Genomic DNA, 17,475 nt, shown 5'->3' on the forward strand with positions numbered 1-17,475 from the left:
GGAATTAATTTCTTTTAAACAATTCAATGGTGCACCAGAGGAACATTTCCTGTGAAATCTGGGATGAAATTGGTGAATGAAATGTTGTTAAGAGCAAAGTTTCATGGACTGGACAGAGCCAGACAAATTGCTAGATCACAGAAAAGCTCACCTTGGTCACTTACTTGTGACAGTGTGACGCTAAAAATCCATGATTATATTGAAGTTTAATATGACTCTGTTCATGCTTCCATGCTCATACTTTGTAGTGGACATCTGATTAATAATCAACCAAAGTAGGCGGGCCTTACACTTATATGAATATTTAATAATCATAAATACTTTAATGTATGATAAAATCATTTTGTACTTTTCCCCCCTGTCCTTTTACATCTCATCTGAAGAGCTTACAATTCTAGCTTCTAACTTATTAATCAATATATACAAATTTAATTATAACATTTAGCTTACCCTTATAACATTTGCCATCAATCTCAGTTTTGGATGTTTTTCTATTTCTTTTATAATATTACCATGGCAACATATACCAATTTCCAACATAATCAACGCGTCTATTAGGCAGTACAATTTCTATAAGTATTTCAGAGCGCATCACGTGACTGATATTAGCCTAAAGATAATAGAAGGAAAAAATCTTCAAGAAAATAAAATCCTACAGGTTCTTATATGTATCCTTTTGTGATGAAAATTAATGCAGTGTATTATGAGCAATTAGATTCATCTGCAGGAATTCTAAAAGATAAATTGTAAGAAAGATTTCAAGATGTCCTTGGAGTGCTATATGCTTTTTGAACATGACATAACTAGCATTATGAGATTACAGAACTGATTTCAAGCAAGACGGTCGGTAATCGAAGTTATAGACATTTTGGAGCAGTGTTGGGCAGCCTGTAATGACTACGACTACTCTTAAATCATACGATTTTTCTTATCATCATAATTTCTACATATAATCAAACACATCATCATTTCATCCTAACACTTATCATTTCATCCTCACCACCACCAGTACTACCACCAACACCACATCATGCATTCACTTTCATCCTCAATAAATATCATACATCACCACCCACCACCACCATCAACATTCCACTCTCATCTTCATCACCACCACCACTTTCCATAATCACCATCATCATCTATCAAGGACAACATTAAGACATGCATTATATCATGACAATTACAATTATGCATAAAATGGGACAGATTTAACAGAGGAATGTCCATTTACCAACAATAGTGTAACTACAAGTAAACAAGGCATTCTATGTCATAAGTATTCACTCAAGATAATCAAATCACAATTTTTCCTCTGATTAACTTTTTAACAGCACATTATAAATAAAAAGTTATAGACCACATTATGATGACCAAAAAAGCTCTGCCAAATAAAATTATCTTAAACCATTCCCACTTCTGGAAAAAATAAATTCCCTCTTTACATCATCATAATCATTTGGTTAACTTTCTTACCAAATGAATAAAAGCCACCAATTTGTCAACCTTCACATCCCTATTTTTACTACAAACAGTATGTCTCCATTCCCAAATAACAGCCTCTCTACACACACAAATCTGCTAGAAAAACAAACATTCTATTTATCCATTCTTCAATTCTTAAATAATAATTATATGCTCAAAAATTATTAAACCATAGTCACTAATGTTGTGTCGTGAGTAAAAAGTGTTTAATATCAAATTACAGCATAACTATGGTGCTTATTTAATTAAAAAAAGTCGGGTGGTTATTTTTTTTTCCCTTTTGGTTTTATTTTTTTTTCATCCTTACTTACATCCAAAAAGTCAAATGGCAACTTTTCAGCTTCACAGGTTACAGAAGACTTAATATTGCTCTGTTCATACAGGCATAATTTCAGGCACAAGCAGGCATCTGAGTTCTAAGAACCACCCATGGTTTGTAAGCTAGTCGGGTAGACTTACTTCATCTACATGTAACAGTTAAAACTTGCTTTTTTAAATAAACAGACTGTTATCATACCTTTCCAGGAGTAGTTGGTATATCATTCAGATCTATCATGACAGCGTCTACATTTTACTAACACTCGTCTGTGTTCCAAGTACAATTCTTACCACCCCTGTCCATACCTTCATTACCATGTACATTCCTGTCCCTGGCACGTCTTTCAACATGAGCCTTATAGTGAGATAAAGAGTTCGTTGATTAGCCATGTTATTGTCAGGTTTTATAACTAAAAAGTATTTTTGATTCACTTTTTTCTCTTATTATCTTTTAGTTTGTTAAACCAACAACACTAGTAAAGATCACAATTAGCAACTTCTCCACCTATGACTGTTAAACAGGAACCAAGCTCCCAAATAGTTAAATTACTAACCATTTCAAGGCGCTGATAGCTTTCCTCACATCTAAATTCAAAAGCTGAAGGGTGATTTAAACACACAATGGTGGTAAGTAATTTGAAGATAGTTTTAACCACTTGGCCACTTGTCTTAATCTGAAACTTGCATTTGGTTTGAGTTAAATTTACTCATCAATGATCTCACATTAATCCAAGGAAATGCCAAGCCATATTAAATTCAAGATTTTTAAAAAACTTTCAGGGTTGTTTCTCTATCCAGCACTATTCCTGATAATATGAGGCGATATATTTCAATTTATGACACTTTATATTGCAGTCAAATATCCTCGCTCCATCAACAGAAAACCTTTGAAATATGCTTGGCCAACCCTTAAAAAAAAGCTGCAAAAGTACACATTCTTTGATGTTTGTTTTTGCAAACATGTCACAGAACACCCACCAATCATCAGAAAAACTTGGTTATTATCAATCAAGTATCGATTGACTCTATATCAACTTTTCTTAGTAAAATATTAGATTCATTAGTCATCTAGTAATAACATTTAGAGACGAAATAGAAGACCTTGAAAACAGCCAAAATTGAAAAATATTGGCAGGCTCTAGTTTGACGAGCTTGTTCATGGACAGGTACTAGAAAGATGCAAGCTACTGTCCACGCCCCCTAGCACAGGCTTAAAGCAAAATTTCAAACATATAGATGGTATTTTTCTTTCAATCAGATGATATGTTCACATATCAGGCAGTATGAACTTCAATGACACATGTTCCTGCCATTCCATGGAAAGCAACATATGGTCCCCAAGCAAAAGAAGGCAAGGAAGTTCCTATTGGCAAGTAAAACAATCAATATGTCTTTATATATAACTTATTAAAAACAGAACATGGAAGATTTGGGTTGGTCTATTATAAGTGCTAAACAAACAATATTTCATTACAAGACTGACAGTGAAAATTTTACCTGAAGATGACACCCTCCCCTGTATGATTCTTGACATGGATCAATCTCCTTACAATAAAGTCCAGAGCCAGTGTATCCTGGTTTACATATACATCTGAAAACAAAAAATTAAATAGAAAACCTTTAACTATAGCTGCTATATATATATATACAGTTGTTGATGATTCAGACAGTGTTATACCACCATAATTACAGACATTACCACCTGCTTTATTTTAACTTTACATGTAATTAAATGTATTTTTGAGAACAATTTAATATTAATTTTCATTGACACACAAAGGGAAGAAACTCTTCCATATCTAATCAAACATTTATATCATTTTATTCCTTCCCTTGCTTCAAAATTGCTTATACTATATGTTCTTTGCTTTATTTGAATTTAAAAAAAACAAGACTTTTTTACCTCAGCTGCATACTTTAAACAGAAGATGTCATTTTTAAAGTGTATTATTTAATTTTGTGACATACTTATGCCATTTATATAACTTTTATATGGCGCAATCTAAGGATAATCCTGTGAAGTTTGCTCAAAATTTGTGGGTCAGACAATTTGTCTAATTCAATGAGTTGTTTTTCAAGAACTTCAATATTAGAATGTTTATAATGATTAGTCACCAAAAGGATAATTGCATATTGTCTGTTGGTATAGATGTGAAAGATTGCCTGGCTTGATACAAGTAACATGGACAGTTCATTCTAACTATGGACACTAAAAAGCTTATAAACAATATAATTCTTTAAATACTTATCAAAATCGATAAAAAAAGTAAAAATAAATTTTTAACAATTTAGTTGATTTTCCTTTTATACCATCAAAATGATAGTTCATTCAATTTAAAATATATATATAAAATTCTGTTGTTTTTTTTTCAAGAACATAAGTTTTAGCAAAACATTTGATGAACTTAATGTACCATATGAATGGAACTTTGATAAAAAGTCACATTCCAGTTACATTGTACCAAGATTCTGACATCATAAATAATGGCCCATTTGATTAGAAAAAAAGATATAACTTTCAAAGAGAACATGTTCCAGACTTTTTCACATTGTTTCTGCAATAAAGCAATTTGTCTTATCACACAAGTGATCAGTTATGACGCAAATCTGGTAAAAAATAATTTCTCCTTGGAATAATATGTTTACAGATTTTCTTTTGCAATTAAAATCAACTAAATCTCATAACACTCACTTAAAAATTCCCTTACCATTTGACTTTCCTTTGATTTATATTACTTAATAAACTTATTATTTGAGAAATTTTTAATTTCATGTTTGAAGTTTCAAAAGAAATATGCTCAATAAATAAACAAGAACCTGTTTGTTAAACACAAATGCCCCCGGCTCAGATTCTTGTCAGTAGCAAATTTCAAAAAATGTTTACCCATTCACTCAGTTATGGACAGAAAAATTGCCAAAAAATTGTAAACACAAGTTATATAGCTTGACAAAGTCATGGTATTTTGTAATTGTGAAAAATATAAGTTGCCATTTAGTCATTGCTCTGACTTGTGAAGTTGAAAAATATTCAACTTCATGCAAGTTATCTTCCTACCAAATATGAAATACAGCTGTAATTAAATAAAGGCTGTATGGGCAAAAGTGTAAAAATCTATTTTGAGCACTGGTGACCTTGACCAAAACTTACCCCTAACTCTATCCAAAGGAAGAATACCATGTAAGTTATCTTCCTACCAAATATGAAATACATCTGTCAATAAATAAAGGCTGTATGGGCAAAAGTGTACAAATCTATTTTTAGCACTGGTGACCATGACCCAACTGACCCCTTACTCCATCCAAAGGAAGAATACCATGCAAGTTATCTTCCTACCAAATATGAAATACATCTGTCAATAAATAAAAGCTGTATGGGCAAAAGTGTAAAAAATCTATTTTTAGCACTGGTGACCTTGACCCAACCGACCACTAACTCCATCAAATTTTATGTTTCTATCAATTATGAATAACATCTGTCTATAGAATAAGGTTAATACACCTGTAAAAATGTAAAAATCTAATGACCCCTTACTACACCCAAAGAAGGAGGACCTCCCTTGGCATGTTTGTATTAAACTAAGACATCAAACAAAGAATAAAGGCTGTATGAGCAAAATGTTTATATTTATTTTTTAAACCAGTGACCTTGACCTTGACCCTAGAGACCGCTTACTCCACAAAAAATTAGAGGACCATCAAAGGTATCCACCTACTAAATATGAAAGATATCATTAAAGAAATAAGCAATTGGGAGAAATTTAAGATAAATCCAACTTGCTGAAATAGGTTAACCAGACAAGGCCCTATTTTCAAAGTGAAAAAAGGGAAATAACTGGAAATATGGATGACACAGTTATATAACTTGTCAATATCATGTACTTTGTATGATAAGTAGTGTGGAAATTATAAAGCCATTAGTATAGTATTTTCAACTTGCCGTTTATATGGTAACCATTATTCATTTTACTTAAGTGCTGAGAAAGGGCCTTATAAGGCGTTGGTGCAAAATGGGGAACCATCAGTTATGTGTAACTTGCCCAGCTCACTATATCTTTGTATGGTTAGTAAGTGTTAAAATTATGAAAGCCATCTGGTACATATGCAACTTAAGAAAAATCCAACTTGCCGTTCTAGGTTAACCTCGTACGGACAGACGGACGGATGGACGGTTCAATTACTATATGCCCGGGGGCATAAAAAGTTAGTAAAGTAAAAAGCAAGTTCAAGGGGGAGATAATTCTGGGAATATTGGCGCTAGAGTTACAAATCTTATCACAGAGATATGAAACATATGTATGAAGTTTAAATAGAAAATAAAAACAAAATAACAAAACTAATGAAAACTTCTGAGTTCAAGGGGGAAATAATTCTGGGAATATTGGTACAACAGTTATGAACCTTATCATGGGGATGATGATATGAAACATATAATTGAAAGTTTAAGAAATCCCTAACGAACGCAGTAATAAACTTAACAGTATTTAATAAAGTTGACAAAGTTCAAGGGTGAGAGAGTTTACGCAGTGAGACTGATTTAGTGCTAGCCAGCAGAGATTTGGGAGAGCACAGACTTCACAGACAATTGTCTTTTATTAATTGCTAACATAAGGATCATAACTGGTAACCCTCTGCCTTACATGCTTACTACTCTGAAGACAGCTTATATGTGTGATAATTTTAAAACATCTTTACATGGCCAAAAAAGTACAGCCATCCACGGAATTGCCATTACATCACAAAAGTAATTTTCTTAAAAAAACTCTGATTAAAGAAAGTATCTTGCCCATTCAAAAACTCATAACTTCAGCAAGTTGATAATATTATTTTTATGATGTTAAAGACTCTGAAACTAAAATCAAGCAGTTAACAGTGTGGAATTTTATCTTGATTATCAAAAAAACATTTCAAACTAAACATATCTTTACCACTGACACGCATTGAGACAAGTTTTATCAATGTAATATTTATATTTTTGTAAAGTTTATGAAAATTTCGTGATTTACTTTTACCCTATGATTCATAGAAGTTTAAAAGTCGGCAGATGTTTATGAAACTGTTCTTTATTTTGAAAATAAATTTGAGAAATCCTGTCATGGAAATCCATTTATCATACAAAATGCTGTCAGAAGTTTTAAACAGAGTTTCAAAATTATAAGATACAGGATGTGTCAGTATTTATTATACATACACATAGCAGTCAATGTACATGTATATTTGTAAAAAATCATTTTACAGATTGCTGAAATTCATTAAAATCCAAGCATGAAAACTTGGCTAATTTATTTATTTATTTAAACGCCCATTTATTTTAAGCAAGATCATTTTTTTTTTTTCACATAAAGAGCCAATGTATATGCTACAGGTCTATTAACTACTGATGATGTTTTATTTTTTACCAGGACATAAATCAACTCTGCATGGGAAGGCTCTGGGATAGTCACCTGATTTCCATGATTTTTGTTTGGTTTTGCATAGAGCCAACCAAGTTTAATTATGAGGTCATAATGGTGCCAAAACAGGAAAGATGATTTTGGCCACCTTGGGTGTTACAAACTTAAAGCAGAACAAGGGGTCAGCAACATCCCATCTGCTGGAACTAAGAAATGTATAGACTTTGGTTATTGAAACCCATTTAGTCATCTCTTATGATCACTGATCATGCCGGGTTAATCAGTGGCTGCAATTCTGATGCCTCCTAAACACATAAAGGCACCCTCTCCGCCACTGATAATATTGAAAAACTAGAAATGTGTTATCATGCCACGGATGCCCCCGCATGCAGCCAAAATTTCAAATGTTATAATATTTAGTTCCAAATTTGTTTGCACAAATTATTTTTTTCATTCTATGTTCAAAGCCCTTAAAACTTTTCAATGTTAACACAAACCATTTTTATACAATGTTCAAGGCACTGAAATTAGTTTTCAGTCTTAACCTTTTGAAAATAGCATATTGCATATTTGTAGCCAAAATAATGGCTATATACATTTCCACAAAAGTATGAGTGCTGAAACTGAAAGTTCAAAATTTTTGCAACATTCAGGAAAGATAAGTTTGTCCAAAATCATTGAACAACGACCAAATTCCAACTTAAACTGCTTATTCCTAAGATGTATCTATATTATTTTCAAAGTGAAAGAGACATAACTCTGCCAAACAAGAGGGCCATGATGGCCCTGAGGTCGCTCACCTGTATATAGGCCCCCCAACGTTGCAGGGCCAATTTAACCCAAGGGCTTTTATATTGCACAAACTCGGTAGACACCCATAAGAAGATGTTTCATGCTAAACATCTAAGCTCTAGCTCATTGGGCTTTTTTAAAGAAGATTTTTTTAAAGTTTTTACTATACACATGTAGTTAAAAACAATGACACCCCTGGGGCCGGGCCAGTTTTTGACCCCAGGGCTTTTATTTGAACAAACTTTGTAGACACTTCCTAGAAGATGTTTCATGCTTAATATCTAAACTCTAGCTATTTGGGTTTTTTCAAAGAAGATTTTTTAAGCTTTTGCTATACACATATAAAGAAAATCAATGACCCTGGGGCGGGGCCAATTTTGACCCCAGGTCTTTTATTTGAACAAACTTTGTAGACTGTGACTTCATTAAAGATGTTTCATGCTTAATATCTTAACTCTAGCTATCTGGGTTTTTTCAAAGAAGATTTTTTAAGTTTTTGCTATACACATATAAGGAAAATCAATGACCCCCAGGGCGGTGCCAATTTTGACCCCAGGGCTTTTATTTGAACAAACTTGGTAGACACCTATTAGAACATGTTTGATGCTAAATATCTTAGCCATAGCTCTTTGAGTTCTTTAAAAGAAGATTTTTTAAGTTTTTAATATGTATATAGGGAAAATCAATGACCCCCATGGGGCGGGGCCAATTTTGACCCCAGGGCTTTTATTTGAACAAACTTGGTAGACACTCGTTGGATGACAATAACGAAAGTTGGACACTAAAACAGACTAATTATTAATAAACTTTTATTTTCGAGTTATTACAACAAAATTGACGTGACGTTACGTTACGTCAGTCAAAGTGGGCTTCCATTCAAGAAAAAAAATCTAGGAGAAAATTTAAACGATTATTTTTTTTCTTAAACATGAAATTTATAAGAACTGTGCATACGCAATAAAAACACCTATAAATTTAGATTTCATCAAGCGTAAACATTCAAATTTTACAAAATGACATAAAAAATCTAAACATTATTTGAAGTATCCCAATCAAAGGTCAATTCAACATAGTAATATAAGTGTGTGATTATGTCCATTATTGGGATCCTACATATTACCGAACAAAATATGGTGTGTTTTTTTTTTTGGCTATAACTTTTATTTTAGATAATAAACAAGACTGGAATTTTTCCCAAGTAAGTTTAGGTTCTTAATACACGTAAACATTCCTTTATCAAACATAAAATTAAACATTTGACCGTAGAAATGGGTATAAAACAGAATGCCTCTGTCTTCAGACATAAACATCGTACATAATATAAAAACATACAGGAAATATAAAATAGGCACTGGGGCGCTAATTTTTGCACGTGCCATGTTCATAAAAAATACCCACGTTTTAATATTATGTTTTTGTCGTTTACTTTAAGCATTTTCACGGTGCATATCCATATCGGTACCATCTTTGCGAAATCTGCTCAAACGGTACCCTCTTTGAACATGCACAGGTCATTCTCTGCTTAAAGCAAACCAGTGATGTATAACAATCCTGTAAAATTTCACTGTTATAAGGAAAGGAGGTATGACACGTAGAAAAGATGTATATCACGGAACACTAGAATGTTTTATTTATGTGCTGATTTGCCATGTGGCCGATTTTCATGTACTGCAACTTCCTTCACAAGAAGCTACAAAAAATCGACATGTCTTGCCCATCACCTCGATTTTTCGGGCTGAAATGAACCTGTGGCTTGTGAATATGAATATGTTCATTTCAGACCGAAAAATATGTCGAGGTGATGGGCGATGCAAGACATGTCGATTTTTTGCAGCTTATTGTGAAGTTGCAGTACATGAAAAACGGGCACATGACACAATCAGCACAATAAATAAAACATTATAGTGTTCCGTTATATACATCTTTTTTACATGTCATACCTCCTTCCCTTAGTACAATGAAATTTTACTGGATTGTAATCCATCGCTGGTTTCTTTTTAGCAGAGAATGACCTATGCATGTTCAAATGGGGTACCGTTTGAGCAGATTTCGCAAAGATGGTACCGATATGGATATGCACGTGATTTTCTGACTAAGTATTTTCTGACGTTACCTATAAATTATATTGCCGTTTTTCCTTTATTAACTATTAGTAAACTATTTATTTCATAATGACCTGTCCGCAAGATTTCTACGACAAAATTCCCGCGAAACAGACCTAAACAATATAAAAACATACTGGAAATATAAAATAGGCACAAGCGCACTACTTTGCACGTGCCATGTTCATAAGAAAAATACCCACGTTTTGATATTCTGTTTGTGAAGTTTACGTACATATATATTTAAAATGTGCTTGCAGACTTGATGGTCATACTCTAATGCTTACGGTATGTTATGGACATGTTACAGAATACTACATATGTTTTATTTTTTCATAATTCTGAATTTCGTTTTCAAATTAAATTACACAGCCTTTTTGTCTTGGCCAAACGTGTGTGAAACATAATTCATCGATTGTTTACAAACTTACAAATAACCATTAACTTACTTCCTCGGATGTCTTCAAAAACTTCCTGTTTCTCACTTGTAACTTGCTGTCGACGTTATATTTAACCAGGTAAAACAACGGATCCGGCCTGGTTAATTTTCTATACGCCATTACTGATACACAATAGCAATGTTCTTAACAAAATGCACAATTAATGCGAAGTAAGTCCAGCACATATATAAAAAACTATAAAGAATTTAAGATGCAGCTAATCCAAGACAAATGAAAACACGAGTACGATTGATAAATTTAAAATTGTGATGTTATGGAATTGAATTAGCGGAGTTTTGTAAGTAAATTATTTTATTGTCGACCAATCAACTTGCATCTTGCTACTCATCACCTACTCATCTCATGCACCTGGCATTTTTTACTCGTGAAATTGAAGGTAAAGAATGTCTCAATTTAAGTGATAAAACTTTTACAATTTTCAACAATCATAATTAGCGTAATAGAGGTAATAATTATTTACACCTGTGAATCGGTGCTTAATGTCGCTTTGCATTGTTCTAAAAATAGAATATGTGCGAAAGTAAACAATGGATTTTAATTACAATTGTATTATTATCAAAATAACAATTGGACAATTTGTTATCGTGCGTTCTTTGATGTAGTACCAATTACCTTTTGTAATTTCAATCTCGTTTTGTTGTTAACTAATTTTCACCAGCACCTGATTGCTTTGTTTTAGTATACAAAATGTATACGCTGTACATGTTCAAATGCTAAATATTTATAAATACACATGACATTTACAAGATTTTTTTTAAAGTTTAAGAAATTAAAGACCACGGGAATGACCAAGTAGTACTTTCAAATACAATTATTGCTGAAGATTCGCCGTAAATTACGGCGATAAATCGCGGCGATTTGTCGTGAACCGCCGTGAAATTCGGTGAACTTGCACGCGGCGATGTTTCACCGCGTAGTGTCCCGTCGCGACATAGACTACACTCGCGGCATAACGCGACTTTTGCGGGTTTCGCGTGGCCAGTACTGTATGCATATAGGGAAAATCAATGATCCCCCGGGGCGGGGCCAATTTTGACCCAAGGGCTTTTATTTGAACAAACTTGGTAGACACTTATTAAAACATGTTTCATGCTAAATATCTTAGCTTTAACTCTTTTGGTTCTTTAAAAGAAGATTTTTTAAGTTTTTACTATATGCATATAGGGAAAATCAATGACCCCCTGGGGTGGGGCCAATTTTGACCCCAGTGCTTTTATTTGAACAAACTTGGTAGACACCTATTACAACATGTTTGATGCTCAATATCTTAGCCATAGCTCTTTGAGTTCTTTAAAAGAAGATTTTTTAAGTTTTTACTATATGCATATAGGGAAAATCAATGACCCCCCGGGACGGGGCTAATTTTGACCCCAGGGCTTTTATTTGAACAAACTTGGTAGACACCCATTAGAACATGTTTCATGCTAAATATCTTAGCCATAGCTCTTTGAGTTCTTTAAAAGAAGATTTCTTAAGTTTTTACTATATGCATATAGGAAAAATCAATGACCCCCGGGGCGGGGCCAATTTTGACCACAGGGCTTTTATTTGAACAAACTTGGTAGACACTTATTAGAACATGTTTCATGCTAAAAATCTTAGCTCTAGCTCTTTTGGTTCTTTTAAAAGAAGATTTTTAAGTTGTTACTATATGCATATTGGGAAAATCAATGACCCCCTGGGGCAGGGCCAATTTTGACCCCAGGGCTTTCATTTGAAGAAACTTGGTAGACACCATTAGAATATGTTTCATGCTAAAATATCTTAGCTCTAGCTCTTTTGGTTCTTTAAAAGAAGATTTTTTAAGTTTTTAATATGTATATAGGGAAAATCAATGACCCCCATGGGGCGGGGCCAATTTTGACCCCAGGGCTTTTATTTGAACAAACTTGGTAGACACTCACTAGAAAATGTTTCATGCCAAATATCTAAGCTCTAGCTCTTATAGTTTTTTAAAAGAAGATTTTTTAAGTTTTTACTATATGTATATAGGGAAAATCAATGACCCCCGGGGCGGGGCCAATTTTGACCCAAGGGCTTTTATTTGAACAAACTTGGTAGACACTTATTAAAACATGTTTCATGCTAAATATCTTAGCTTTAACTCTTTTGGTTCTTTAAAAGAAGATTTTTTAAGTTTTTACTATATGCATATAGGGAAAATCAATGACCCCCTGGGGCGGGGCCAATTTTGACCCCAGGGCTTTTATTTAAACAAACTTGGTAGACACCTATTAGAACATGTTTGATGCTAAATATCTTAGCCATAGCTCTTTGAGTTCTTTAAAAGAAGATTTTTTAAGTTTTTACTATATGCATATAGGGAAAATCAATGACCCCCCGGGGCGGGGCCAATTTTGACCCAAGGGCTTTTATTTGAACAAACTTGGTAGACACCCATTAGAACATGTTTCATGCAAAATATCTTAGCTCTAGCTCTTTTGGTTCTTTAAAAGAAGATTTTTTAAGTTTTTACTATATGCATATAGGGAAAATCAATGACCCCCTGGGGTGGGGCCAATTTTGACCCCAGTGCTTTTATTTGAACAAACTTGGAAGACACCTATTAGAACATGTTTGATGCTAAATATCTTAGCCATAGCTCTTTGAGTTCTTTAAAAGAAGATTTTTTAAGTTTTTACTATATGCATATAGGGAAAATCAATGACCCCCCGGGGCGGGGCTAATTTTGACCCCAGGGCTTTTATTTGAACAAACTTGGTAGACACCCATTAGAACATGTTTCATGCTAAATATCTTAGCTGTAGCTCTTTTGGTTCTTTAAAAGAAGATTTCTTAAGTTTTTACTATATGCATATAGGAAAAATCAATGACCCCTGGGGCGGGGCCAATTTTGACCCAAGGGCTTTTATTTAAACAAACTTGGTAGACACCTATTAGAACATGTTTGATGCTAAATATCTTAGCCATAGCTCTTTGAGTTCTTTAAAAGTAGATTTTTTAAGTTTTTACTATATGCATATAGGGAAAATCAATGACCCCCCGGGGCGGGGCCAATTTTGACCCAAGGGCTTTTATTTGAACAAACTTGGTAGACACCCATTAGAACATGTTTCATGCTAAATATCTTAGCTCTAGCTCTTTTGGTTCTTTAAAAGAAGATTTTTTAAGTTTTTACTATATGTATATAGGGAAAATCAATGACCCCCCGGGGCGGGGCCAATTTTGACCCCAGGGCTTTTATTTGAACAAACTTGGTAGACACTCACTAGAAAATGTTTCATGCCAAATATCTAAGCTCTAGCTCTTATGGTTTTTTAAAAGAAGATTTTTAAGTTTTTACTATATGTATATAGGGAAAATCAATGACCCCCTGGGGCGGGGCCAATTTTGACCCAAGGGCTTTTATTTGAACAAATTGGTAGACACTTATTAGAACATGTTTCATGCTAAATATCTTAGCTTTAACTCTTTTGGTTCTTTAAAAGAAGATTTTTTAAGTTTTTACTATATGCATATAGGGAAAATCAATGACCCCCCTGGGGCGGGGCCAATTTTGACCCCAGGGCTTTTATTTAAACAAACTTGGTAGACACATATTAGAACATGTTTGATGCTAAATATCTTAGCTCTAGCTCTTTGAGTTCTTTAAAAGTAGATTTTTTAAGTTTTTACTATATGCATATAGGGAAAATCAATGACCCCCCGTGGCGGGGCCAATTTTGACCCCAGGGCTTTTATTTGAACAAACTTGGTAGACACCCATTAGAACATGTTTCATGCTAAATATCTTAGCTCTAGCTCTTTTGGTTCTTTAAAAGAAGATTTTTTAAGTTTTTACTATATGTATATAGGGAAAATCAATGACCCCCCGGGGCGGGGCCAATTTTGACCCCAGGGCTTTTATTTGAACAAACTTGGTAGACACTCACTAGAAGATGTTTCATGCCAAATATCTAAGCTCTAGCTCTTATGGTTTTTAAAAGAAGATATTTAAAGTTTTTTCTTTCGGTTGCCATGGCAACCAGAGTTCTGCATGGAATTAAATTCTTTGAACAATTTTTAAAGGTGACCACCAAAGGAACATTCCTGTGAAGTTTGGATGAAATTGGCTTAGTGGTTTATGAGGAGATGTCATTTAAAGTAAAAGTTTACGGACGGACGGACGGCCGGACGGACGGACGACGGACGGACGCCGGACGAAAAGCGATCACAAAAGCTCACCCTGTCACTTTGTGACAGGTGAGCTAAAAATCATCGAACCATGACCAAATTCCAACTTGACCTGCGCATTCCTTTGACATATCCATATGTCAATTTTGAGTTGAATATGTAACACTGTTGGGTTGATAATGAACAGAAACTGTAAATTTCATATCATTTTCAAAGTGAAAGGGGCATTACTCTGCCAAAAATCATTGAACCATGACCAAATTCGAACTTGGCCTGCACATTCCAAAAATATATCCATATGTCAAATTTGAGTTGAATGTGTAATACTGTTGGGGAGATAATAAACGGAAACTGAAAATTTCATATTATTTTTTAAGTGAAAGGGGCATAACTCTGCCAAAAATCATCAAACCATGACCAAATTTGAACTTGACCTGCGCATTCCTTTGACGTATCCATATGTCAAGTTTGAGTTGAATGTGTTGTACCATTGGGGAGTTAATGAACGGAAACTGAAAATTTCATATTATTTTCAAAGTAAAAGGGGCATAACTCTGCCAAAAATCATCGAACCATAACCAAATTTGAACTTGACCTGTATTTTCTCATAACATATCCATATGTCAAGTTTGAGTTGAATGTGTTGTACAGTTGGGGAGATAATGAACGGAAACTGAAAATTTCATATTATTTTCAAAGAAAAAGGGGCATAACTCTGCAAAAAATCATCGAACCATGACCAATTTCGAACTTGACCTGTATTTTCTCATGACATATCTATATGTCAAATTTGAGTTCAATATGTACAACGGTTATTAAGATAATGAACGGAAACTGATGATGATGGAAGGACGGAATGACGGAACAGGGTAACACTATATGCCCTTGCCATTATATGGCGGGGGCATAACAATGCATGTTAAAAAATGCATTCAAAACGCTAGAATTGATGGATGAGTATATAATTATAAGTACAATACTCATCACTGGTTACTAATCATACTCAAAATCATATTCTCTAGAAGTCACAACATGGCCTTTATATGGAGTTGCTTCTGACGCATTATGGACAGGCTTCAAAAACTCTCCCTGCTAGAATACTCGTATGTAAACTTTGACAATAATTCTTAATACTATATACAATGTACTGATTAACTTAAAAGACTGAGTAACTATAATTGGAAACAAGGATATTTGAATTCTGTATCATTTTATGACTAAATTAATCTGTAAATATTTTGTTATTATTTTTGTGATGGAAATAATTATAACTAGAACTATCACTAAATGTGATTATTACCCACGCAAGACTGCTTCGGAAATGAGGAAGTTACTAGTAACAGAATACCTTGTAAAAGAATTGAAATGAAGTTATGGTTGTGGAGTTGTGGACTGGTGGTTCTTGTATGTTGCATTTCCTTCCATGTGGTTCATGACCATTGATGAAGTTTTATTAAATTACTCTGTACTAAGTCCAGAAAGAAGAGTAACGCTTCTTAAGCACTGCACTTCCTCTCATTGCGCTTGACCATTGTATGAAGTTGCATTAAATTCTAAACATTAATTTTTAAGTTATGCACCTGACAAGGAAAAGGAACAAAGGCAATTACTCTACAAATACTGAAGATGGAGTTATGGTTATTGTACACTGCACTTCCTCTCATTGCGCTTGACCATTGTATGAAGTTGTATTGAATTCCAACTACTAGTTTTCAAGTTATGCACTGGACCAAAAAAAAGGAACAAAGGGCAATAACTGTAATTTGTCCAAATAGAGTTAGAGTTTTTGTGCACTGCACTTCATCTCACTGCCCTTGACCATTGTATAAAGTTTCATTGAATTCCAACCATTAATTTTCAAGTTATGCACTGGACAATAAAAAGTAACAAAGGGCAAAAACTCTTAAATGAGTCAAGAAAGAGTTATGGTTTATGTGCACTTCACTTCCTCTCAATGTGCTTGACCATTGTATGAAGTTGTATTGAATTCCAACCATTAGTCTTCAAGTTAAAAAGGAAAATGCAATGGACTGCTGGACCGACTGACCACTGAGTGACTACTAACTTAATTTGGGGGGTACAATAACTCTGAAAACAAATGGGGATTTAAACATGTAATGGCATCATAAACCTTTAGCCTGCTGGATTTTTTGTTTGTTTTTGTTTTACGGTGCACAAAAACAGTTTAGGTCAAATATGGCACCATTAAAAAGCAGGAAAGATTATTCTATTTAATCTTGGGGGTTCAAACTAAAAGTAACACCAGGGGCAAAACCATCTCACCTGCTGGAGCTAAGAGATGCATAGTTCAAAGTGATGTTTTGTCACCTCTTATGATCACCCAGGGTGTTTAATCTGCAATTTGTTCAATCTTTAACTCGCAAAGGTAAACCTTTGCCACAAGGGCCACAGATCTGCCACTGTTCACTATTCAGCCAGTACAAATTTTGAAACTTTCCCTCAAAATGATGAATTGTATTTTCCACATTGAAAGATGAACACTACCATTGAGTAACAATTATAATGTATGGTAACATGAAGTCCATACTGTTCTCCATACTAAAACCATTCCATGTGAGTTTCTTGTAAATTTCTGTCGTAATTCAAACATCATTATACAGTGTCAACAGATTTTCTCTAACATTTCTATTTTCTATAAAAGAAGACATAAAAGTATATTCAACATTCTTGTAATGAAAGGTAATGGTGTAAAAAAGTTCGAACTTGCTGTTTTATCTTAAGAGTGAAATTTTTTAATGAAAATCCATAACATCAAGAAAAGGCATGACATAT

General features: G+C 33.8%; 1 protein-coding gene across 1 annotated transcript in view; it reads right to left on the minus strand.

Moving 5' to 3' along the window:
* Positions 1-1,058: 1,058 nt before the first annotated feature.
* LOC132744451 (stabilin-2-like) overlaps positions 1,059-17,475 on the minus strand; it is a 299,749-nt gene continuing 283,332 nt past the window's right edge. The window contains exons 21-24 of the mRNA XM_060733166.1: positions 3,278-3,394; positions 2,095-2,158; positions 1,477-1,581; positions 1,059-1,142 (exon numbers count right to left, since the gene is read on the minus strand). Coding sequence (XP_060589149.1) covers positions 1,059-1,142; positions 1,477-1,581; positions 2,095-2,158; positions 3,278-3,394 — 370 coding nt within the window. The remainder of the gene's footprint in view (positions 1,143-1,476; positions 1,582-2,094; positions 2,159-3,277; positions 3,395-17,475) is intronic.

The sequence above is a fragment of the Ruditapes philippinarum genome, unplaced genomic scaffold, assembly GCF_026571515.1.
Source record: "Ruditapes philippinarum isolate M1 unplaced genomic scaffold, ASM2657151v2 ctg1134_1_1_1_1, whole genome shotgun sequence".
NCBI classification, from domain to species: Eukaryota; Metazoa; Mollusca; class Bivalvia; order Venerida; family Veneridae; genus Ruditapes; species Ruditapes philippinarum.